The 27,846-nt window shown below is 32.5% G+C and overlaps 1 protein-coding gene across 2 annotated transcripts in view; it reads left to right on the forward strand.

The window, feature by feature from the left end:
* LOC143079288 (uncharacterized) overlaps window positions 1–27,846 on the forward strand; it is a 130,637-nt gene that overhangs the window by 63,871 nt on the left and 38,920 nt on the right. For both annotated transcript variants that reach the window (XM_076254538.1, XM_076254546.1), the window contains exon 4: window positions 9,991–10,167. In XM_076254538.1, the coding sequence (XP_076110653.1) occupies window positions 9,991–10,167 (177 nt within the window). The remainder of the gene's footprint in view (window positions 1–9,990; window positions 10,168–27,846) is intronic.

Genomic DNA, 27,846 nt, shown 5'->3' on the forward strand with positions numbered 1-27,846 from the left:
CTTGTGTATGCTTAGAACGGTCGACTATGTGGCATTATTGTTTTAATGATATACATTAACCACAGCTCAAAATCTATGTCTGCCCATAATGCAGTCGAGTTGTGAGATATTTTTGATTTGAACTGTTCATTATATTGCTTCCACCCTAAACTATATGAAATACATTATTTAGCAGCTATTCTGATGTTGTTAGTGTGTTGAAACTTTTCAGGATGAGCTAGACAATATACACTTATAAAAACTAGAAAAACATCAGTCCACTGATCAATATTTGTAATTTTTTGCTGCTGTTGTTTTTGTTGCAACACCAATTCACCTTGCACAAAGCATATGGTTTGTTTAATGGAATTGTTTTGAATATTTGTATTTTGCAATAAACATGCCAAATCAATAAATTCCCCATAAGCTATTTTCTCTTTATTGGCAATTGATATATGCATGCCCAATTCATCATATTTGTATTTTGCAATAAACATGCCAAATCAAAAAATTCCCCATAAGCTATTTTCTCTTTATTGGTTATTGATATATGCATGCCCAATTCATCACTTGCTTTGGTAGATTATAAAATAAAGTTTTGATGGGTTATCAACTGAGTATTACCTGTAGTGTCAGAAGTAGGAGGACTGAATACCGGAGGAGCCGTTGTTGTGGGCACTGTCACCGCGGTATGGGTCCCTGACATATGTGTTGTGTCAACCCCAGGCAATGAAAAACCACTAACAGGCATGTTTATCAAGAATGAACTATTCCTATCGTCACCATTAACAATGGATTCTAACAAATTATGAAGGCTATCAACAGATGATCTAGGTGCTATCATCTTTGTTGCTGCTGACGCTGCTTTATTGTATTTCTGAGGAGGGGTAGCTCTCTTTCTAGTAGATCTTCGAAACATCTGGTAAACTGTAATAAAACCTGTACGCTAGAAAAAATAAATTTAACCGAGTAATTGTTACACCACATGCAAAATTTGTAAACTATACTTGTGATAAATTGCATTAACAAATATATCAAAACTATATAACCAAATATGTGCAAAGTTTAAACAAAAACATTGTACAATACAAATAATTGACATACATTGTAATGACCAGGACAAATAATTACATTTATGAATTAAGTAACCACATATTAATCAATTCATCACCTATGAATCAAGTAATCACATATGAATCACGTAATCACATATGAATCATTTAATCACATATAAATCAAATAATCACGAATGAATCTCAGAATCGCTTATAAATCACATACTCTCTTATGAATCACATATTCACTTACAGATCACGTTATCACTTATGAATCAAGTCATCACTTATGAATCACATCATCACTTATGAATCATGTAATCACATATGAATCAAATAATCACGTATGAATCGCAGAATCGCTTATGAATCACATATTTACTTAAGATTCACATATTCATTTACGGATCACGTTATCACTTTTGATCACGTCATCACTAATGAATCACGTCATCACTTATGACTCGCGAAATCACTTGTGACTCGCGTAATCTTTTATGATTCAATTAATCACATATGAATCACGTAATCACATATGAAACAAGTAATCACATATGAATTACATAATCATTTATGAATAAAATGATATCTTATCATACAAGTAATCACTGATGAAACATGTAATCAAAACCTGACAACAGTGACAGACGATTACCATATTCATAAATGAACGTGTAATCACAACAACCAGACAACCTATCACACTTGATGTTACTGGCAATTCAAAATAACTTAAGACTATGAACATATTTAATCGATTTGAAGTTCATGCATACGCCCAATACTATACAAAATCGGGAAACAAAATATAAAATTGCGAACGACAAAATTTTCTCTGTATTAATAAATCAATTGTATAAAAAATCTTTCTTGCTACACAAGACAATTCTACGGAACTGTGGCCGTAGTGCGAAATAATTACGCACGTCTCATGGCTAAGCTATATATATACCACGCTATTTACGAGTTAACATATTTAAACGACGAATCCGCAGGATGAGTTCGTTCAAATATGTTAATGATTAAGGCGTGGTGTATATGTTTTGTAACATCAGTGAGTTGTCATAAAAAAAATTAAAAAAAAAGATATTCCCAAAAAAAATTGTATTCATGGAACACTGGCCCGTTAGAGGTGTGTCTAAAAATTTCGTTGAAATTTATGAAGTCAGTGACAGAATTCCCAGAAAGTAGAAATCCTTTTGGTAAAACAAACGAAATCCTTGTCCTCGTGTATTCACTTAACTGTCAATAACATGGAGACGTAACAAAAAGGCGGAGTTTAAATCATAGTTTAACATAAAAAAAAATCAGATTAAACCACAGTCCAAGCTCCGCCTATCTACATGGAGTTGCAAGAACAAAGTACGTGATGATTATTTTTAATGGAATAACATATCTATCTTTATATCAAACCATGGTTTTTCAAAAACTGAACTATTAAGCAGATTATCGCGTAAAGGAAAAAGGAAAAACCCGTATTATGTTACAATTCTAATTGTTCGCTTAAATTTTACAAATAACGATGCAATAAAGTAAATTTTAAAATTTAAAGTCCTTTTCTTATTTATTTCACTATGTTAAAGTTATTTCTTTAACAAATTAAACATAGATGGAAACAGATTAATATACAATATTTAGGTCAATGTCAGAAAAATATAAACTTTTTTGTATGAGGCTGAGAAACTGGGGAAGGACGAGGTTCTACCGAGCCCTTTCCCAGTTTTATGCCAAGTAATTAAAAAGTTTATATTTTTATGACATTGACCTAATATTGTTTTTATACTGCAACTTAAGTTAATAAACAGTTAACTGATAGCTAATTCAAATTCAAATATTTTATTGGACAAAGCACATATGATACAATGCGTATTCCAAGATACAAACACATTAAACATGACAATTTATGCAAATACAACATAAAGAAACATTTCAAGTACTAAATTTCTAATTATATATATAATATCACAGTATTACTCAGTATTATACTTATGGTAGACCAACTGACATTAGATTTTTATTACGAAGTTCAAAAGCTTGACTTAAATAATTACATATTTGTCTGGTGTCAACCAGATTTACTGGGTTAAGTAAATAAATCGTTGATTTAATATCATCATCATTATTAAGGTTATTGAAAATATCAAACTTCTCTCGAAGGTCTTTATATAGAGGACAATATAAAAGAAAATGAACTTCATCTTCCACTTTATCTTTACAAAGTTTGCAGTATCTTTCACTTGCTAAAATTTTTGGTTTGCTATATCTCCCAGTTTCAATTGCAAGTGAATGTGCACTTATTCTAATTTTTGTAAGCAGTGATCTATCATATTTCTTAATATCAAATCTTAAGTAAGCTTTTAAGTCAAAAGATGAGCACATTTTACTATAAAATCTTAGTTTACCTGTGTTATTAGATTTGATATGCTGAAGTTGACCCAAAATCTTGCATTTATAAAAGTTTTTTAGTGAGTCCTCAAACACATTATGTGATATTTGAAGTGAATCGAAGTTGATTAACTTTTTTAGTTTATGTAATGATTGTACCCAGCAAGAGCTCTTTTGTGTATACAATTTTTTATCTTCGATGAATGCAGATTTTAATAAATCAAATTTTGGGTTGTTTCCAACTTCAATGTCAGTTAATCTAGCATAGTATTTAAACATTAGTTTATATGATATAAAACACACTGGATATAGCTCAAGTTCTGTACGTAAAGCTAAATTGGAAGCCTTACCATGAACACCAAGAATATTTTTCATAATCATATTCTGAACCTTTTCAAATGGCAGTTTATCAGCAGTTTCAAGATTTATATTAAAATCTGAGATCCAAATTTCAGATCCATAAGTCATAATTGGTGAAATTAATGAGTTGAAAAGTCTTACCCATTTTTCCACTGCAATACAATTAGAATATGGTAATTTTGATTTCAAGGCGAAATATGCCTTACGTGCTTTATCAGCAAGATTTTCAGCTGCTATATTAAGTTTACCTCTATTGTTGAAGACTATACCTAAGTATTTATATTCTTTAGCAGATTCTAATGGTTGGGGACCAAAATAAAAATAATGTTTATCTAATAAAGATCTATTTTTACTATTTGATAAAATCATAGTTTGGGTTTTCTTGGTGTTCACATTTAGGCCCCAATCAATACAAAAAGATTGTAAGGCATCCACACAGTGCTGCAAGCCATTAGGTGTTTCTGAAATTAAGATTAAATCATCTGCATAAAGAAGATGACTAAAGTTATTCTGATTTAAATTAACTGGATCAGACAAAACGGGGTTGAAATAGGAATCGATGTCATCAACAAAAATATTAAAAAGGGTGGGGCTAAGACTGTCCCCCTGTTTCACCCCTAAATTAGCATGGAATGATTCACTAATAAATCCATCTGTTTTACAACAATATAATGTATTACTATACATATGTTTTAACAAGTCATAAAATTTCCCACCTATTCCCTTTTTGAGCAATTTATGTAGTAATGCCTTTCTTACAACACTGTCGAATGCCTTTTTAAAGTCCACAAAACAAATGTAAAGATTTTTCTTACACTTATTTAAATATTTATTAATTAAAGTTTTCATTATGAATATATGGTCACTTGTTCTATATCCTTCACGAAAACCACCCTGCTTGGCACTCAACAAGTCTTTAGACTCTATGAACACAGTTAATCTGTTTTGTAGTAATGAAGTAAATAATTTACCTAAACAGCTAGAGACACATATACCTCTATAGTTATTGCAATCATTTGGATCACCTGATTTAAAAATTGAAGAAATATATGACAGATTCCATGATTTTGGAAATTTTCCACATTGTAGTATTTTATTAAAAAGTTTTACTATAACTAGTACCATGGATGAGGCACTACATTTAATAAACTCATTCAATATCAAATCAGGGCCACCAGACTTACCAGATTTAAGTCTAGTGATACCCTTTTTAACTTCATTACAAGTAAATGGGTAATCCAGAGAGCAATGATTGTCCTTTGATGTTTCAAGATCATCAGGAAAATTAAGTTCTGAATCAGAGTTTAATAAGGATTTGTAATGTTCTACCCATTCCTGCTTTGATAATGGACTGGGCGCCTGTTGGTGGTTATTTTTTAGATTGTTAATAGATTTCCAAAAGGACTTAGAGTCTTTGTGTTCTAGGCTATTCAATTTACTAATAAATGTCCTATAAAATTCTGCTTTTAAGCTCTTTTTTTGTTTATTATAATGTTTTACACAATTAGAATATGTTTGGCGCAGGTTAGCATTATTTTTATCCTTTTGGAGTCTTTTACCAAGAGACCTTACTTCTTTCCTCAGCAAAAGACAATCATTGGACATCCATGCTTTTTTTGGTTTAGCTCTTTTTCTCTTATTAGATGGACGAGAACTTTTCTTTTTTAATACTAAAGTTTTTGATGCTGCATTTACATAAATTTTATTAACTGATGAGACAAGAAAATCAATATCATCACAGTTTTCATCATCAATATTGTTCATTAGATCTAATATATCATTTACAGACTCTTTATGTAATAAAGCATCATGATAATTGTCTGACATGGAATGTTCCCATTGAAATTTACCAACATCAGAAAGAGACTCAAGAGTTGTCTCTCTTTGAGTACATGATTTAAAGCATACAGATAATAAACAGTGGTCAGACAATTCCACTGGAGATCTAACAATAAAATGCTGTACACAATAGAATAAATTAGGTGTTGCTAACATATAATCAACTGTGCTTTGGCCATTAGAATTATAAAAAGTAAAAAATCCTAAGGAATCGCCTAGAAATCTCCCATTAAGAAGTCTCAACTGCAAATCTTTACAAAGGGACATAAGAAGAGTGCCATGTATGTTTTTTTCTCTATCCATTTGACGTCTTACTAAGGGAATATCAGGGGAGTAATTAATAGGGACAGGACAATCAATGAAATTTTCATTTCCATCATCATTTTGAATGTAGTCCTGCAGTCCTCCTGTTCGGGCATTAAAGTCACCACAGATTAGAATTTCTCCCTGATGTTTAAACTGCATGATTTCATTTTGAAGCTGTGTAAATATCAATTCTGAATCATCTTTATTCATATATGGTTTTATATAACAAAAACACAAATAAACTGTATAAGGTAGTCCAAGTATTTGCTTATCCAGCTTTAACCAAAGTGAAAATTTTGATCTTTTTATCTCTTTTACTCCCTTTCTGATATGCGGTTTGCAGTATACTGCTATACCACCTGATGCCCTTCCCTTTCTTTTGCGTTTAATAGGTTTTACAGTAAAAGGCATAGAAAAATCTGGGAGATTTCCAGGTGAGTCAGATACTAAAGTTTCAACAAAACCAACTATCTCAAAACTATTTACATAAGTAACAAAATCTACATCTTCAATTTTGTGACTATTTAGGCCATGAGTATTCCAAAAACCTATATTAAGCTTACTCATTTTTTCAAAAAGATATATGTGAGAATAAAAGGGTTATCATAAAATCGATAACTTTGGATTGAATCAATCCGATAGACCTGGTTTGACATCTTTGTTTACTTGTCGACGTCATGTATATACATTGTATGTGTAGAACAAAAATTTTTGGGTTTTTTTTTTGTTTTTTCAGTTTTAAGAACTGAATTAATAATTTTAACTTTAATTGAAAATGAAATAATCATTACATTAAAATTGAAAAAAGAAATCAATCTAAATCCTGAAGCTAATCAAAACTGAGGGGGCTATATTTCTCTAAGAAAAAGACAAAAAAGGGGGGGGGGGGGGCAAATTGAATTACAGTAAAACTATTTTAATATCAATTTTTTGATTTTTTTCTCATCTTTTTCATTAGGAAGAAATTTTTTTTTTTACCATTAGCTACATTTTGTACATTAGTATTTCAAAAATAACAATTAAACATGTTGGTCCATCTGACCAAAATACAAGCTCAAGTTGCTAGTTATCTTTTACTGAGTCTGTGGGCCATACCTTTTACTTTTTCAAAAATAGGGGGGTTTAAATTACATAAAAGTAATAAAAAGTCTTTATTTTCCTAAAAAGACATAAAATATGATCATTCTAAATAATAAAATAAATTTATAAAAATGAATGTTTATAATTAGGCTACAGTACATTTGTATTTCGAAAATTACAGTTTAACTAGCAAGTTGTAACAGCTGTTGGACTAGCTTGTTGATTTCAAATTCTTTGTTCTTATTTCCATGATTACCAGTGAATTTTCCCTTTTCTGAGTTTTGTTTTGTCACTTTTGATTGTTGAAAAGATCTGTTTTTCTGTGGACGGAAGTAGTCCTCATATGGCTTAAGACCAATGTGCGGGTTAAGATGGGCCTTGATTATTCGCACTAAACTTTTCTTTCCAGTATTACTGAAGTGAATACCATCTGAGAACAGTGATGGATCTAGCGATGATATTAATTTGTTTTCAATGAATTCACACTTTTCATTTTGTGAGCAAAACCATTTAATTTCTGCATTAAAATCTGCACATTTTGAGTTGAAAGTCGCTTTGTTTACCCTTTCAAATGCAGGTAAAACATGGATGGTTGTATCCTTATTCTTTTGAAGAAATGTAAGAATAAAGTACTTTATGTCTGCAATACATGTATCAGTGGGTTTCTTTTCTAAATCATTGTTTCCTACCCCTATAACAAGATGTGTAGGGGAGCTGTGTGAATCACAGTAGTTTTTTGCTCCATTTATGGTTTTTTCTCCTTTTCCCAATATAATTAGTTCTGCGTCTTTGTTTTTATAAATTCTTTTTGGATCTATCCCATTTCCATGGGAATCCATAACAAATCTAATTTCACAATGATGTTGATTAGAGATTGGAGCTTTAAGCTGTTTCTTTTTCGTCATTGCTTATGTTGTTATTATGGTCCGCAAGTAAGGAGAATGAATTTGAGGTTGATACCTGTGGGATAACGTCTTGTGTTTTGTGTTCCATTAAGGATTGAATTTTCTCCTCTAACATTTTCAAATTTGATTTCAAGGTCATATTTTCTGACCGCAGCAATTGGTTGTCAGAAATCAGTTGAGAATCTTTGTTTTGAGAAAATTGTGATTCTGGTTGTTTCTCTTTTGGTTGTACAAATGTTGCATGTTCGCACTTTTCTTGAAATATTTCAAACTTGTTTTCAAATTCCAATACTTTCTCTTCTATTTCAGAGTATGTCTTTGTTTCTTGTTTTATTTCTGTTACCTTTAAGTTGACGTAATCAACAATTTTGTTCTCTAAAACATTTAGCCTTTGTTCAAGAGCTGCTGATTGATTGTTTTCGAATTCAAATACTTTCTCTTCTATTTTAGGATATGTCTTTATTTCTTGTTTTATTTCTGTTACCTTTGAGTTTATGTAATCAAAAATTTTGTTTTCTAAGACTTGTAGCCTTTGTTCAACATCTGCTGGTTGATTGTCACTTTTTAATGTCAAGTCTTGTATCAATTGTTCACATTTACTGAGTTTTTCAATTTTTGAATTAATATTGTCTAAATGGGAATCTAGACTTGTTGACATACTACAAATTTTTTCTTCCATTTTCTGAATGGAAAAACAAATGCTCTCATTGTCAGTATGAATCTTTGACTGCGATTTTGGTACAATAATTCGAGGCGAAGAGGCGACTTTGAGATTTGTTTCACTTACGTCATTCTTTGATTCAAGCATTGTAACAAAATGAAGATAGTTATTATCACTGCTGTCAAGGTCATGTGTTAATAAGTTTTCTGACGGTACAATGCAGTCAGCATCTACGATAGATTTCATATATTTGAATTCATTTTCTGCCCACACAGAGTGAAGGTTACCCTGCACAGTTATGACAAATGTTGTAGGATAAAGGTGGAATGTTAAAAGTTTATTGGATTCAATTTTTGTCTCTTGTTCTGTTCCTTGAAAAATCTGAATAAAAATTTCAACTATTGGACCAGTATCATTGTTTACTTTGTCTACCCAGATACAAGTGTGATCACTCAGTTCCCCTAGTTGTAAATGATATCGATATGCAAATGTTTTTATCCAGGATAAAAATCTTTCAGTGGATCTCACTTGAAACGCTGTCATTCTTGCCCCTGGCATATATAGGTCACCACTACATGTATTGGCATCTTCATATTGTGCATGTAGGGCTTTGCCAGTAGGCTGCTTGGGTAGTCTGGGTAGTTTATATTTGGAGATATCATTTTGTTTTTTCCAAAAAGGAGAGGACAGAACTTGTTCTGGATCTAGCTTCTCTAATTTCGTAAACACCGGATCCATATTTATCATGGCCACGTGGGTCTTCAAACAATGTTATTAATATAAATATCGATAATAGAACACCTTATTCTGATTTTTATGATTACAAATCAGTCATATTGTCTTTCTACAAATTCCATTTTACTCTCACAAATCATTATTTAGCAATCTATGCTTTTGTTTCGACTGCTGTTTTCTTTCCGTCCGTTCATGGCGGGACCGGAAGTAAAACTTATTTTCCTCCCTGAATGAACCCCTGACTGTGGAAAAAGTATTCCATAATGAAATTGACATTGCACAAAATATAGCTGTGTTACTATATTTAGGAAATATAAACAACTAGTTGCAGTATAAAATGAAATATTTCTTAGCCTTTCAACCACGTCTTTTTTCAATGTTGTTGAAAAAAGGAAGTACGTCACTGTGAGTTGGATGACGTATGATACAGTGATCTACAGCTAAATACCCTAAATATCTTGAGATAACACAAAGACAACTATAAACCAGACCACTGCGGCCAAGAGATTTGAAATATACTTTTAAATCCTTTTGGTAAAATCTGATTTGCAGTTGTTTTATGACAGTCAAACATGAATTGGATATGTACTTGTGTATGTATCAATGACTTCCAATACACCATTCAGCGTAATTGCATTATTAATGAAGGTAAGACTTTTTGCATCATTCCCTTGTGTAATTTCAGATCGTGATGGCAAATGGTCTGACTGGGAATCATGGTCTGCATGTACATTCACTTGTGGAGCAGGACTTCAAACAAGAACACGTACTTGTAGTAACCCATCACAAGCAGGATTTGGAGATAATTGTACTTTAGGACATAGTTTAGGAACGCAGACGTGCAATAATGTTTTATGTCCAGGTTAGTTGTTAGCGTGGTTAAATATACAATATTAGGTCAATGAAAGAAAATATAAACTTTTTTTTTAATGAGGCTGAGGTTCTACCGGGCCCTTCACTAGTTTTGCAGCGAGTACAAAAAAGTTTTTTTTTTATATTGACCTTATATTGTTTTTGTACTGCAACTTAAACAAATACATTGATAACTTTTTAGATAGTTACACAATTTTCAAAATTATTTGCATCCCTTAATGATCCCCTGATTGTGGAGGACGTGTTCCATGATGAAATTGACATTTTAGAAAATATAGTTATGTTACTATATTTAGGAAATAAATACAACTAGTTGCAGTCTAAAATGAAATGTTATAACTTATACCTAGGATCAGCTTAATGTGCTACGTGGATCTCATCTATGTTAGACACTAACAAGCAAATGCATACTGACACAAACATTTGTGTTCTTCTCTTCAGTAAAACCCATGCTGACTACTCGCGGAACAATAGGGCAAGTAAATGAATGTGGACACAGTAATAGGGTGGACACAATAAGGATTTGGACACGGTTAATACATATAATTGTTACTCTTTTAATAGATGAAGATGATCGAGGAACATAATTCAAAAGACCCCATTCATCTCGGTTGTATAATAAGAATTTAAATACCCTATAAAGAAAAGTGTGGCAAAGTGTGATTTTCAGTATAGTGTTTTACCCTCATTATAAAGATTGTATATGGTTGTACTCAACAAGAAGCCGACAATTTAGAACATGTTCAGTTAGAAGCAGGGAGGTTAGTAACTGGGTTGCCCGTGTTTGCTAGTCGGGAAGCTATATATTTTGAAACTGGCTGGCAATTGCTTGTGGACAGAAGAAAATCCAGAAAGCTCAATATGTTCTATTCTTTACATAATGGGACTGCCCCTGATTATCTATGTGATTTAATGCCCCCGCTTGTTGGTCAAGTATCTAACTACGATTTGCGAAACAGTAATAATTATGTAGTACCCGGTTATAGACTAGACATAACTAGAAAATCCTTTTTCCCATCCACTACTATTGAATGGAATAGCCTTCCCCCCGACATACGTACGTCCAAAAACATAAATATTTTTAAACGAAAGATGAAGTCCAAATTGATACAGCCACCTTCCTATTTTAGTTGTGGGGATAGAAAACTTAATATCATTCATACACGTTTGAGAAATATGTGCAGTTCTTTAAATTCAGATTTACATCGTGTTAATATTAAACCAAGTCCCGCATGCAGCTGTGGCCACCCTGTTGAGGATAGTATACACTATTTTTTAGAGTGTGCTCTTCATAACGAAGCAAGAGAAATACTGTTTTCAAAATTAGAAAGTTATGCTATATCCATTGAGCTTCTATTAGCTGGTGCCGGTGACCTTTCTTTTCAGCAAAACAAAGACATTTTTGAGTCCGTACAATCTTATATCAGAATAACACAAAGATTTAAAACAATCAATTATCATTCTAAATTTCTACTTTACAACCTTTCACTCCAGTGTAGTTGTTTCATTATTATTCCTTATTATATTGTATTTTTTTTCTTTTTTCTTTTTATTTCTAATTTTTGTTTGAAGTATGTATTACATGCATTACTACTATGTTGTATTTTTTCTTTTTCGCCATTATCTAATGTACTTTGTGTTTATATTTATATTGGGAGAGGACGTCTCTAATGTTGTTATAACTTGTGTCCAATCCCTTTTGCTACTTTTGCAAATAAAATATGTTTAAACTAAACTAAAGATTGTAACACAGTTATTACTGCTGTACCCATATTTTGACTATTTTATTTAGTATGTCTGTTTTGTTCACACATCGTTGTAAATATAACGGAATTTGATGAGACTATTGTAAAAGTGAGAGGTTTAGCGCTATAAAACCAGGTTCAATTCACCATTTTCTACATTTGAAAATGCCTGTTCCAAGTCAGGAATATGACAGTTGTTGTACATTCGTTTGATGTGTTTTGTCATTTGATTTTGCAATGTGATTAGGGACTTTCCGATTGAATTTTCATCGGACTTCAGTATTTTTGTGATTTTACTTTTTATACACAAGAATGAAGGACATTCTATTTTTTACATTAATCAGTACACGTGCTATGTCATTGATAAATCTTATAAATAGTTATCATTGATGTAAACGGGAAACATTTTTATCTTACCTCCTATACATTTCCAGGAATATGATTGGTTAAAAGCGTCCGCGTGCAAACCGTGTATATTTGATATTAGGTTAGTAGGGAGGCGGGGCTTATCTCATGCACGGTTAGTAGTGGAGTTAAGTCCCTTTATATTCCATATTAGGTAAGAAGGGGCGGGGCTTATTTCATACACGGTTAGTAAGGGTGTTATGTCCCTTTATAAAAACATTACGGTACTGAGAAAAAATCTTAAAAGTTCCAACAGACGAAGAAATTGACGATTAAGATTGAAATAAATTCATAAAACACATTTAAACGTTACAAGTCGTTATTGTTGGCATCTGTTTTCATAGGATCAATGGAAGTATTTTCTTACTGCTTACAGTATTGAAGACTTGCTCATTGAAAATGACTAGTCTTAATTTCACACGTTAAGATAGTCGGTAAGATAAATTCGTTACATAGTGTGCCATATGGAATTTACTGACCCCATATATACCGTATTAGGTCACTAGCACACTATGTAACTAATAATACCCTGTTATATTTTTTGATATATCTTTTTTACCTTCAATGTGATAAGTGAACTTTTAGAGGGATTTCAAAATATGATTCTTCAAAAAATAATCTTAAGTCAGCGTTTACTGTTGTCAATGGCCATTTGAAAATAAAATTCAAATTCATTTTTCTTTTCCCCCTATGTTTCTAACATGGTTATTGTACCTTTAACTATGGGTTGATGCTTTAAAAAAAATCATAAAAAGTCCATTTTTCGTCGCAGTTAATTTTTCCATAGCTTATAAGATTGAAAGATGATGAAACAATTTTTAAATTATCAAGAAAAAATATTTTAAATCAATGTTTTCTGTTGTCAACTGCATATTGAAATGCAAACTTCAAACCTCCGTTCGACAGATGTCGTATGTACAGTATACAAATGGATCGACATAATAGAAAGATTGAGTTTATATAGTTTCTGCTTTACCCACTTTCATTATTTAGAAATAAAAAGTGGTAATTGTTTTTGAAAGTTCTATCGAATTTTAAGAGATTTGATACAGAAAAATGTTTCAAAGTGACGTGTTGTGTTTATGAATTTGATATACCGTGGCCATGATATATTTCGATAAAAAAAAATGAACAATAGAATAACACAGATACATTCAAAACCGAGGTTTTGTCAATTTACAAAAATTATGAAGACTTAACTTAAATACACATACATCATGTGTCATTGTAAAATTATATATCGGTGAGCAACTTAAATCTATCAGAGTTTTTATAAAAAAAAAATAAACAACTTGGGTTATCTCGCTTGGAACTATCCAATATTCTTGAACATGGTTATTAACTCAATAACCACATGAGTTACGTAAAATCCGTTGACATTACCGAAAGAGATCAAAATCAGTAACACAGTGGATAAAAATCCCATTTATTAAAGTAGGATGAATAATTTAAAACGCTTCTTCAGGAATATCTCAGAAATCGTTGACGCCACTCTAAATCTGTTGACATACTCAAGTTGCAGAATTTTATTAGCAATGAAAAAAAACTTTTTTAAAATATTTAAGTTGAAAAAAAAAATTATGTATTATATGCAAATATGAGATAACACCCAACATAACCCGTGTCTGACTGAGCATGCGCGAAAGCGTATAAGACACGGATCGATAACGGTCTCCGAAGTAGGATGTTTTTTTTTCACCAAAAATCGTGTTTTCTGCGGCAAAAAGATTGTTTCAAAGACAAATTTAGGAAAAACAAACACAACATTTAAAGGCAATTCATGTAATAACAACAACATACTGATGACCTTTACATCAAAATAAAACAAAACATTCATCACATTACACAACAAATGGCCTCATGTACCCCCTGTCCTCAGTTCCATAGACAGTTTAATAAAGGAGCATAAAGATTTCACTTGCTGACCAGTGGTAGGATTTAGGATATATTTCATTTACGAATCAAAAAAATCTTTGTATTGAGTTTTTAAATCGTTATAATTATATTAGATGTATGTTTCATTATAACTAGAACACACCCACGAAATCGCGGGCATTTTGAGCGTGGTTGAAAGAATGTATTTAAGTGCTTCTACCCCGCCTCCTATTTTTCCAAAATTCCCAATTTTCTGTTTTCTATTAATTTTAATATGAACATACATTTATTATATTATGAACATTCATTACAATACATAAAGTGTATTTGCTTTTTACTATCAAGTCTCAGCAAAGGCGGATCCAAGAGGGGGCCTTTAGTGGGAAAAAATTGGTTGAGTATACATATATAGGGAATCACTGAAGCATGACGGAAGGCCTTAACAGCTGGACCCACCTTAGGAAAAAGTTCTGAATCCGCCACTGCCCAGTTTACTATTCAATCCAAGGCGGTCATTATATACTAAGTGACCCGATGCATTTTTGTAGAAGATTTTATGACTGAGGGGGGCGGGGTTGGAAATTTTTCTGGACGTCGGGATCGGGTATTTTTAAGCTCGGCATTTCGGGATTGTTCCTTTCGGGATCCGGGAATATTTTTTTTTCGAATTTCGGGATGTCGGGATTTAAATTTCTTTAATTTCGGGACCTCGGAATTTCATGTTTTTAAGACCGGGATTTCGGGATCAAGACCCCTCCGACCCCACCCCCCATCTTGACTGGAAAAATTTAGAAAAGGTATCAAAAGTCATAGGTACTTTGGGTTACTAGGACAATTGTTCTTTTAGCCCGGCTCCTTCTTTTTTTCCAAAATTTTCATTTTTTTTCTATTAATTTCAACAACACGTGAATAATGTTAGCGTTTATTTGCGTAAACCCTAAGTTGCGTAAACCAGGTTTACGTAGTATATATTGGACGACCTCCATAGTCTTTCGGAACACCGGAAGTCTTTTTCGGAATACATCTTTTCTATGACCACCTGCGGTAAGTTACTGTAGGTAATTAATTGATACAATGAATATTAATTACCGTTATACCGTTGTTGAAGAGATAAGTGTTTATAGAGACTGTCTATACATGTATATATTTGATATCCTCTAGGACAATCATACAAATATATTTTGTCACAGATGTCCTACATCAGTAGTTAAGTGATAGAAGATGATGTGTGCAGTTTTCTGAAGCACAAGCTGTGCTCCAATATGGTGACTGTCAGTGAAGAGATAGAGCTTTTTTATGATTTTTAAAATTTGGCCATGTTAGCGAAATAATTTGCATATAAGGGTATTTAAAAAAAAATCTTCTTTATATTCAGTTTGAACATGCTTAAATAAAAGAAGTTTGCTACTTTGGTCGAGAGATGATATCTTATTTCATATATTTCATTATATCTTTGATGAAATTCTTTTTTTTTATAGTTTTTTTTTATTGAAATTCTGAAAGTCTCTGTTTTTGTCTTTAGTTTCATCTTTGGGTTTGCTAATAATTATTATTGTCGGACCTAATATGATATACATATTAGTACCATGATTATAATTTGTACCTTGATTATAAAGTGACTTTGAAAGAGAGTTACACTCTATGAGTAAATCAGTTTTCACTCAAAAGTCGGTCTTCATACAAAAGTGAAATAATAAAGGGGGAATCGTCCTAATTCAGATTTAGAGCTAATATTACTAACACATTTCTTTACTTTAAGTGTAAATTTACAAAATTTAATGTGATTTTTTAAATTTTTTCATGAGTACTCTTATCTATAAAACTGAGTTTATCCAAAGGAGATTTTTTTTCTGGCTCAAGCTATTGCATTCAGTCAGGAGTCTACTTCGTCAAAATTATCTCCCCATTACGCCAGTTCATTTTCACAATCGTAGAAATGAAAGCCATTGTAGGGATGACGCGCTACCAATATTGCTCTTGGAAACCGATAAATTTATCCACATTGCACCATTACGATCCTTATATGTCAGTTGTATTTTAAAAGACAAATGTATCAACTAGTTGATGAGCATCAGTTAATAATCTTGTCTGCATTGATTCAACTTAAAACTATTGTCTGATCGGTTGTCAGGTGGAATTTTCGAAAATTCATAAACATTTAAAAAAATTCTAATTAAATATTTCGTGGAAGGGCAGACTAGATTTTTTTAGTGTATGAAGACTATAAACCCTAGTAATCACACACAAAAAATTAGAATTTTTCGAAGATATGCATTTTCATCATCCAACTTGAAAGACTGTCGTCAAGTACTTTCAGTAAAAAAATAGCTATTCGAACACACCTTCTCTGTTTTTGTGACTCATTAGATAGGTATTTCACTTGACCCATATATTTCATCTTTTAGTACTGTGATTTTTTTGTGTTATAAAGTCAACCTGTAGCTTTAGTATATAAAAATGATAGAATCTATAGCGAGACGATGTATGAAATATTCTTATTTTGTACGATATCAAGACAAAATACTCAACTCAAACACGCCCTAACATAAAAAGGTGCACTCGATTTTCTCTTTTCGATACAATTGTTACCCATTTTTCGGAATTTTTTCTTCAGTCACATAATGGAAGGGCAGAAACGAAAATTACTGAACTAATAGATTGATATGTTTCCGTCCGTGGTAATTTTTTCATAAAAATCGGAGGTTATGCATTTTCTTCATCCAACTTGAAAGATACCCATGTCGTCGACTTGATATCTAATTGTTCTGCTTAACTATGTACTAGATAAATTGAATACTTATGCAAATGGTGTTTTTAAAATAAAACACCTCGTAATTGAGAAGAAAATTGCAATTTTGTTTGTTTCTATTAACTTTTTAAAATTTTGTCACTATAGTAAACAATACAGTAAACATTTATCGCCTTCTCTAACAAAGAGCTTCGATTCTTTTGTTCTATTTCAACCTGGTTTCCGACTCAGGGGCGGATGCAGGAATTTTCGAAAGGGGGGGTGCTAACCCAGGTAACCCAGGGCAAAGGGGGGGTGCAAAACATATGTCCCGATACAAATGCATTGATCGGCAAAAATAAAGGGGGGTGCGCACCCCCGGACCCCCCCCCCCCCTGGATCCGCCACTGCGACTGCATTATAGTATAATTTGTATATGTTCTAATTCGTAACCTCAACCGAACGTAAAACATTTATCAATATAATACAAAACTCTCACATGGGAGTAGCCACTTGCAAAAGTCAAGTGCATTTTTATTCAGGTAATAAGTACACGTAATATATTTTATATCAATGAGAATTGTCTGTCTCTAACTAGCACTGCCACATCAATATTTGCGACTCATCTTGGACTATCAACCTGTGAATAAATATTTTTTATAATTATTTATTTGGAATAAAGCATCTAGATCACTTGACTGCAATGACTCGAATGACTTAAACTACTATCAAACCACCCGTGCATGAAATTCTACCCGCATACTTTATATATCCAATCAAACAGAACTTTCTATAAATAGCGTAAACACGTGTACCTTACAGAACATAACACACTAGCATCGATATATGTAAAACTTTGATAAATATAATACATCCATATACCAAATTTCACAATTATATGTAAGAATAGAACAAACCAAAGAATCGAATAAATGAACAGATAAATTTGGTGGTAAGTCGTTCAGTCCACTTATACATCTTTTGAAAGAGTACATAACTTTCAGCGCTTTTTTCCAAAGTAGATAAATAGCATTCTAAATACTATTGTTATAAAAATACGCACTTTAATGGATCTCATTCGGTCGACTCCTGTATCTTCGCATTGAACATGGTCATATTTTTCTATGACATCTTTACACTAAATTCATTGGATGTTGCATGTGTACTGATTTCTAATTTAGTCTTATATCCATGATGTTTGTATTAGTTGTTAGTGGCTTTGAACTAGCTGTCAGTTACTGCGAGAACTCTCAGGTCTGTACTTAGTGTTTTTTGTTGTTGTGATGTACAAGTGACCGCCCACGTCCACTTGTATTTGTAGTATTTGTATTTTTATCCATCTGATTAGTTAAGCCTTTTTCAACTAATTTTTAAAGTTCGTTATTATGTTGTACTGTTACTCACTGTCCTAGGTGAGGGGAGGGTTGGGATCCCGCTAACATGTTTAACCCCTAGATATCAGATAACAGCAAGACATTATTTGAAAGTTATGGTCTTAATAGCATCATGCCTAGAATTGATTTCCAAAAGTCGTCTGTTCTTGAGACCAATTTAACCCCGGCACATTCTGTATGTTTGTGCTTGTACAAAGTCGGGAGCCTGTAATTCAGTGGTTGTCGTTTGTTTATGTGCTACATATTTGTTGTTCGATTATTTTTTGTACATAAATTAGGCCGTTATTTTTCACGTTTGAATTGTTTTACATTATCATTTCGGGGCTTTTTATAGCTGACTATGCGGTATTGCCTTTGATCATTGTTGAAGGCCGTACGGTAACCTATAGTTGTTAATTTTATATCAAATATTAAGGTTCTTACCTGACATATGTACTTAAGAATTTCAATCTCGTTGGTATTAGAGTCGACCGGAAGATCAAAACGCGCGGAAACCGGTTGTTATGCTACATCCGGATCATCATGAACTATGGGGTTGAAAGATAGTCGTGTTATTACGTTCTCGTAATTTTGCAGTTTTGAGATGGCAGAGGAAATTAGAAAAGGAGAAATATCCCTATTAGAAGATACTTTGGATGGTTTCCTCTCGGAAAGGGCAGAAGCTACGTGCACCTTCACCTTCGTCAGTAGTTACGAAGAAGAGAAAGTCGAGGTCCAACTAAGTTTGGAAACTTAAACAGTGAGTTAGGCAGTATGTTTGAATTTACAAAGAGACAGACAAGTACCGCAAATAGGGACAAAATACGTCTGAAAATGGAAATACACTGTCACACCGACAGTCCAGTTCTACTAAAGGTCAGTCACAAGGACAGACATGTAGGCCTTGAGATTCTGATAGTGAATCCGCTGATCAACGTGATGATGTTATGTCATTGCAACCAGGTCAAAACGAAGTTTTGGGTTCTAGGACAGAGTCTGACAATGAAGGCTCTAATGATGATCAGTTGTCAAGTAAGGCACGAACATGTTTGTTTGATATTTTTATGGAGGATGCCATTGCCAAGAAAAATTTGTCATTATCATGGATGATTCTCAAAAAGAGATTCTAAGGGGTCACTGGCGTGCGCTCAAACCTAATTTAGTATCAGTCTTTGCTGAGCAAACTGAAGAACTTTTTCTGTTGATGAAGAAACAGACAAATTCCTTCAGGTACCGACTTTAGACGATTTCATTGGAAATTATATAGTTAAAAGACATGGCAGGAAAGCCTCTTTTTCTTAAGGAATGTATTTAGAATTACAGCCTTACAAAATGCTCGGAAAAATAGCATACAGAGGGCATCAGGCAAGTTTTATGGGTATTGTCATTTGCATGTACATGCAACAGAGTCTGGGTAATTTAACAGATGAGACACCAAACGTTGACAAAGCAATTCAACAAGTCCACGAAAGAGTTGGATCAAGCTGGTAGAGCAGGTGCTTTTCACCATATTATGAAAGTCAAATGTGTATGACGGATGCATCCATATTTCTCCTTCATTATTCTAGAGACATTTCAGACCTGCCTCTTACTGGAGAAGGTCTTTTTGGTGACAATACGAGTTTAGGACCTAATGATTTACAAACTTTAAGAAATTACTCTTTTTACCTTTATTATTGTTATAGATTTGTCAGTTATATCGTTTTCTTCGTTATTATTTACATCTGATAAAAAAATGTCAATCTCTTCTATATGTGTTTTATTTTTCGGTTCTATCCTGTTACCTTGAAATTTGAAGTGTTTCATTAAATTTTTGGGTTAAACATTATCGTTGCTAGATGTATTGATGTATTGATGATATTGGTACATGCATAACTATTAGCTTCTTTCAGCTATTTCAAAAATTCTTGTGGATTTTCAGCTTTATCATCTTATATTTTTTTTATCAAATTTTACGTGAACTGTTTTTTTTTCCTTAAGCACACTTCTTCAAATTTTTAGCTTTTGAAAAATAATTATTTCTTAATGTTTTATCAAATGGCTTGGATTTCAATTGTTTCCCAAGAAAATTTTGTTTTTGATTTTAAGTTTTTAATTTCAATATCAGACAAGGGTTTTTTAATTTTCTTTTTTTTTTTGGTCTTATAATGAATAGACTTTTTCTTAAGCAGACATCTTTCGGTATGTTATCCAATATGATTCTGAGATTTTCAGATGCTGAATTTATACCCGACTCACTGATTTTATTTTATTTTTGCTCGAAGTCTACAATCATATTTATCACTTCCTTAGAGGACAAACAATCATATTTATCACTAAGGAACCTTAGATGACAATGTTTAATATTTTTGTCTTTAGACACTGGCGTCTATATGTAGTTTGTACAATTTTTAAACGAGTGGGTTTTTTCAATTTGTATGAGAAAAAATCAACTTACATTTTATAACAAAATTAATCTGAACATGGTGAGAGTGGTACTTCTAACGTTTAATACAACAAAAATCATTGAGGTCCTTGCTTACTAGTACAGTACTACAAACCCTATCAATCGGCCATTTACTATCCATGACATTTTAAAGTTTGGTCTCGACTATTTCTTTCGACAAATATATCATCATCATAGTTGGGTTGTAGAATATCTTGTAAAACATGGGAGTCATATGAATCTTGATTGATAAAATCTGTGTGAGCACTTACTCTATCATTAAAGTCACCTATCAATGCAATTTCATCTTTAAATGAAAATATAACTTTTTCATTTTTCTGAGTTCTAAATGAGTAGAACTATAAGGGGGATATACACAACCCATTAGAATAAATCTTTCTCATATTCAAAGAATTCTCTAGTTTAAGCCATGTTCTATTTGGAGATATAGATGCTTTAATAGATAAATTAGTTCTTCCCTTGAAATATCCTTTTCAATGTATATAATAACCCAACCGATGTGTCTTTTAGATTTTTAATGGGGTTTTTTTAGCACAAAGTTGACGGCAACTGTTAAATGCGCGTTTTAAAAAGTTTTATACAACCGTTTTTAAAATATTTCTAAAAAGAATAAGAATAAGAATTTTTTATGATAAAATGATGAATACATGCCATTAAATCCACGTACACATTACTAGTAAGGTAGATATAACTTTTAACTAATATTTAATCTATAAAGCATGAAACGGACATATAGAAAACGGCAAAAAATACGGTGTAACTTGTAACATTAAATAGGCATAAATAAGAGTTTTTGACCTAAAACTTATACAAATTCAACATATTTTCCTGCATTTTCGTATAATAGAACTGTTCGGATTCGGACTCGGACATCACACTAAATTCATCACAAAAAAAAATCAAAAAAGATCATGGTAGATAAGTCTGGAATGATCTTTGTTATGTGTAAGAAGTAGTAATTTGGAAGGACTAATAATCGAAATGGAAGAATCGGCAAGAAAAGTATGTAATTGCAATCTTTTTATTTTCAAAATAACTTGGTATTCCAAATGTGCATAACCAGAGGTTTAAAATTATCTGCAAAATATGAATGATTCGATAGTCCAGACTGAACACCTGATTTTTTTTTAATGTCCAGCTATTATGTTACAATCTAAAGAAATGACGTTTTAACGCTATTTTCTGAAAGGGGTCCATTTCCATTTCTCTGCTCTGAGCACATATTTATCTATATTTCCAGAATGTGCATTTGCTGCACTTTTTTGTTCGAAAGAAAAAAGAAATATGTTGAACGTAAATATTTAAAGTTATGTGATTAACTAAGTGTCTAGTGGTTTTCATCATTACGCGCTTGTTTTCTGGGGGAAAATGCCGACGTCGTAAATGATTTTAGTACTTTGAAGACGATGGCCAGTATTTACTCACCTACATGTAGGCCTTATCAATTTCTTGACAAATATCTTTTATATAACCTTCATATATATTGTGTTGTATAAAGCTTTTATAACTGTTAATAAAGAAAAAACTAACACGTGGACTAAGTAAGCAAGGGAAGGTTATCAATTTGATTTAAAAAAATCAAAACTGATACACTGTAACAATAATAATAATACTTGTGACTGTCAGAAAAAGTTTTGGTGTGTAGAGGGTATCATCAATATATCACCAATATATATACATCTTATTAAATGACTGTGCATATATTTATAACATACTATGATTTGCCTATTCTCTTGTTCTTATTTATTATGTTTGTAGTATACTATAGGGAGTTTCTATAATTGCATTTCATCTTGTCTCCAAAATTTTTTTCATTATTACTGAAAATGATTAAGAAAGAAAAAATATTAAATATAAATGAGAATACTGTTTGCAACTCAATTTGATAAGTCTGACACTTCGTATTTACAAATAACACTCTATTTTGAGAAATATTTTTTTTATATAACAAAAGAATTTTATAATTAGCAATTGCTACTCATCAATTTATAGGATATGCAATAACAAGTATATGTTTTCCATTTCGTTTAAACATTGATACATTGATGTAAAATTTAACAATCTGCATTTAAAAGCTCTGACACTATTTTTCATATCACTATATATAGGTTTAACCATACTAAAATCATATACAAATGAATACCGTAATTGGATATTGAACATTGCACAAATAAAATTGATTTGTAACAATTAGATCTACAAAGTGTTAATAATAAATCTACCCGAGTCATATATGTGGTAAATGAGTTTAAATATAGCAGCCAAGAACTTGCAAGCCATATTATTATTATCTAATAGAATTATATGTTTTTCCATCATCGTTTACCATCGTCGATTTCATTCTATTTTCTTTGAATTAGCCTATTGCATGAGAAATCCTCGCTCTATGTGTATCAATAATATATATAATATATAATAAGACAATAGTTAAGCACCCCCTGATATATTGCATTATTTTTTATTACCAAAAATGTTAATTTGAATATAAATATTGATTTTAAAAAGGCCAATTTTCCTCTAAAAAGATGTGACCATACAAGTTTGGCCGGTCATTAAGATATCGACGTATCATGCACGTAAACCATGCCATGCAAATAACAAAATGCAGTTTCCCCGCGCTTCAAATTTAAGTATTTAAGTCCGGCAATTAGAAAATTTTATTCACACTCGAAGCTACGAAGACGAATTTAGGAGGCTCAAAGATGGCAGATTATCGGCATGCGGTCATCAGAGTATCTTATAGAGCTATTGGACGTCAGATTGGCTACCATTATACTGTAGTCAGCAGGCTTGTGCGGAAACACATCCATTTCAAAAAAGTATCAGACCTGACAAGACCCGGTAGACCATTGGTGACATCGCAGCGTAAAGACAGGGCACTGCAACGCCTGGTTAGACTAATGTAGAGGCAGTAACTTCTCTTCCAAGGCCTACCATAAGCCCGGATTTAAAAGTGCATATTTGGGACACGTTTGGCCGTCGGGTACAGGCAACCGAACAACCTGTACAAAATTTACGTCAGTTCAATGGAAGCAGTATTGCACCGGGAATGGCGGCAAATACCACAGCAGGAAATCCGACGACTAACTGGAGGGATGAGACGCAGGTTTGAGGCCTGCATTCAATCACGTGGTGGTTTCACCCAATATTGAATACTGAACTACTGATATCGTTAACAGACTTACAATGGACGTTTTCTTGGTGAAATGACATTAGTATCATGCATAACGAACTCAGAAGGTGCATACTTAAAATGGACATATTTTAGTGATTAAACTGGACGTGTGTTAGTTTTGTGACAATCTATTCATTACATTATCATTTTTTCGCAATTTGTTATGTATTTCTTGAAGCTCATGTTATGTCCGAACAGTCTGCAGTCCTAACAGTCTGAATTTCTATTTTTGCAAACAATTGTTCCGGGATCCCATGACTCCCATGACCCTCAACGTAATAGAATGAAATTCAAAACAGTGTAGCTGTGGCCATTGCTTGACACATTAAATTCATCCATTGACTGGGACAATTTAGTGAACGTTTGTCTGTAACGACCACTGTTCACGACGTACCTACGATGGACATTTAAACTGTGGGGTCACCAAAGGTTTCTTAAAGCCTTTAATTATAAAATAATTCGAAAAATTAATCAGGAATAACCTTTATGTTTTGATTTATATAATATATATAAATTAAAACATCGTGTTATTTCTGATTAATTTTTCGAATTACTTTATTTATGTGTTGAGAACCTTTAGTGACCCCATAGTTTGAGTGTCTTTAAAAAGTACATAGTGAGCAGTGGTCGTTACATACAAACGTTCACCTAAATTTTCCCAGTCAATCAATAAATTTAATGTGTCAAACAATGGCCACAGCTACACTGTTTTGAATTTCATTCTATTTGTCAATTCGTAAAAACGTGGGGGTGCTTAACTTTATTCTTTGTGTATATATAGACAATAACTGTTTAGTGTCTTTAAATGTCAGCTGTATTAGTACGTGGCTAAGGAACAGGTGTAATGCGAGCTTCATTGAACTAAAACTCCAGTCTCGAGCCGAGTTCAAATCATGACAGCTGACACTTAATTACACTAAACAATTAATGATCATCAATTCACGTGACCATGAAAATTGACCTTAGGTCATAGGTTGAGGTCATGATCGAGATTTTGACATCAGCTTATTGTCGGATATACTCAATAACCGTAAAAGATGGCTAATAAAATGTAATGGAGAAAATGTGTGTTATATTGAGATCTACATTTGTAATGTTGGATTCAAATTTATTGGACCAACTACCGTATAGCGGGTTATTTTCGCGGGTGTAAAATTTCGCGATTTATATTGAAAAAGGTATACGAAATATTTTGGTGGAATTGTTTTTGGCGATTTTGTTCTATCCACGAAAATTTACGACCCGCAAAAATAACCCGCTATACGGTATTATGCTCCTAGGGCACCAAAACTGTTTTTTCGGGCCCGAAATGATGATTTTCTGCTTATTACTCAAAAGAGGTTAGAGATAGAAAGAAACTTTCATTTGCAAAAATGTTCAGAAGATCTACAACGTAATGACAAGGTCAGAGGTCAAGGTCCCTAGCAACGACATAAAACACATGTGCAACCATATATTTTTGAACTAAGAAGGCTATGAATAATATAAATATGAAATTTTTAATACTGGAAATGACATTGTTGTCCCTAGCAACGACATACATGTATAAATCCTTAAAGTCATAAGAAACCTCAAATAAAAAAAAATAAAGCATATGGGTTTTTTTTTATAACGCAATGGATAGTTTTCATTTTAAAACTTATGTACATAAAATTATACTTTTTTTTGAAGAAAATTCTTTAATTTGTTCATATTTAGAAGAAGTTTACTTGCATGGATGTCCTCAACATAAACTATTATCTGTTTGTACATGTTAAACACGTGCTCAATGTCCATGCTTTTTTGTTGATGTATTTTGGTGACAATCGTTAAACTTCGGCTTCAAAACACGAACACCTGCCATATATTCACAACTACACTCACCGATTGAAAAAAAAAAGTTGACGATTATTCAAAATGTATGCGAAAAAAAATGATAAATCGTGCACAGAAGACTAAGTTTATGATGTTTGTATGCATTGGTTCAAGAATTGGAATGACATTATTTTTCACCGGTTACTCGTTGCATATAATATAACTATAAATAGTACATGTGACATTTTTAATACTGTATATGCAGATTGTTGAATTTTACATCAATGTTTAAACGAAATGGAAAAGATATACGTTTAAAAATATTAAAAGATATGCAATAAAACTTTTATTACATATCTTTTAATATTTTTATCCATAGGAATGATTTTTGTCCTTAGCAAACACTTCTTATGAACTTAAAAATCCTTACCAACCATATCTTTTTGAACTAAGACCGCTATCAATAAAGGAAAACAAGGAAAGACCTTTCAGTAGTCCATTTGCAAATTACCGATTTGATTCTGTTATTACACACTTTTTAAACAAATTACTTCCCTTTGTCAATCGTAGACTGGTTCCATACCGGACAAAATTGGCTTTTGACAATGCAAAGCATGATGAATTGAAAGTGATGTATCGGCGGTTTAACTAATTTTTCATGAAAAATAATTTCTGATGTCAAAAGTATTTAGCTAAACAACAAATTAGTGTAATTAAAAGCTTTGAAAACCTTATAGATTACTCACATGTCGCACAGGTAAATTTGCTCTTTCTGCTAGCTCTCCATTGTAAATAAAAATTAATAATGAAGAAGATTAGAGAAAAAAGGAGTAATTTTTTGAAGATTAGAGAAAAAAGGGGTTATTTTTTTAAAGATTAGAGAAAAAAGGGGTGAAAAATAAATGTTTACAGAATAACAGAAACAGAATAACACCCCCCCCCCCATCCAGACCCTCGTTTATGAACAATCGATTTTTAATGTTGTATATTGTTTTTGCTTTGAAAGTACAACTCGCATGTATTGCAATTTTTTGCATGTACAATCACACAATCAGCTGATGACGGGTACGCCGAAAAGAATATCGGGTGGTCAACCATAATTCATCGCTTAAAGTTATTTTAAAATTATGAATTTTTTCGAGATGTACGTGTACCAATGGATTATTAGTTACATAGTGTAACGTGTAACCGGGCGGGGACTTTTTGATATTTTTATCCTCGGGTTCGTACCAGTTTCCTGGAATTTGAATAAAATTGAGAATGGAAATTTGGAATGTGTCAAAAAGACAACAACCCGACCATAGAACAGACAACAGCAGAAGGTCACTAATATAGGTTTTCAATGTAGCGATAAATTCCCGCACCCGGAGGCGTCCTTCAGCTGGTCCCTAAACAAATATATATACTAGTTCAGGGATAATGGACGTCATACAAAACTCCAAATTATACACAAGAAACAAAACTTAAAAATTATACAAGACTAACAAAGGTCAGAGGCTCCTGATAAATTGAAACAGTTTGACAACACTCTTTCAGTCTGATACTTGTTTTTAACCAAATGTTTGGGACTTGGCTGATGTATCAAACTGTGCTGAAACCTAAATGTATGAAACCTATTAAAAACGAATGTCTGATAACTATTTGAACGGGTGTAAACCTTCGTAAGAAAGTTTATTCAAAAACTATGCCTATAACTGTCGGAACAACAAGATAGCACTAAGGCATGGTATGTCAGCAAACATTCACTACTGAGAAGCAAAACCTTAGCACCAGCCCTGTATGGACAATCTGTACCCAACCAACTGTCTCAGCCATACAGTCAGCAGGTTGCAAACACTTCACTTCTCTTAAACTAAACCTTCTGCCTGTTGTTAACTACTTCCATTCCAACCTTTCCGATGTTTACTGTCTTCTGCCTTCGGTACAAATAACAACTCATACAACAAATAGAAGTTTTTAACGACATTGACTGGCTATGCACGGTCGGTACAACTTAAAATGAATAAACTATTTCTTCTTCGAACGCGGACAACTTGAACTGAATTTAGCTACCCACTATTGATACTCCGAACGCGGACCTCGAATAGAGCAACCTATCAACAACTGTACGGATAAAGCATCATAAAG

This window comes from Mytilus galloprovincialis, chromosome 1 (assembly GCF_965363235.1).
Source record: "Mytilus galloprovincialis chromosome 1, xbMytGall1.hap1.1, whole genome shotgun sequence".
Lineage (NCBI taxonomy): Eukaryota > Metazoa > Mollusca > Bivalvia > Mytilida > Mytilidae > Mytilus > Mytilus galloprovincialis.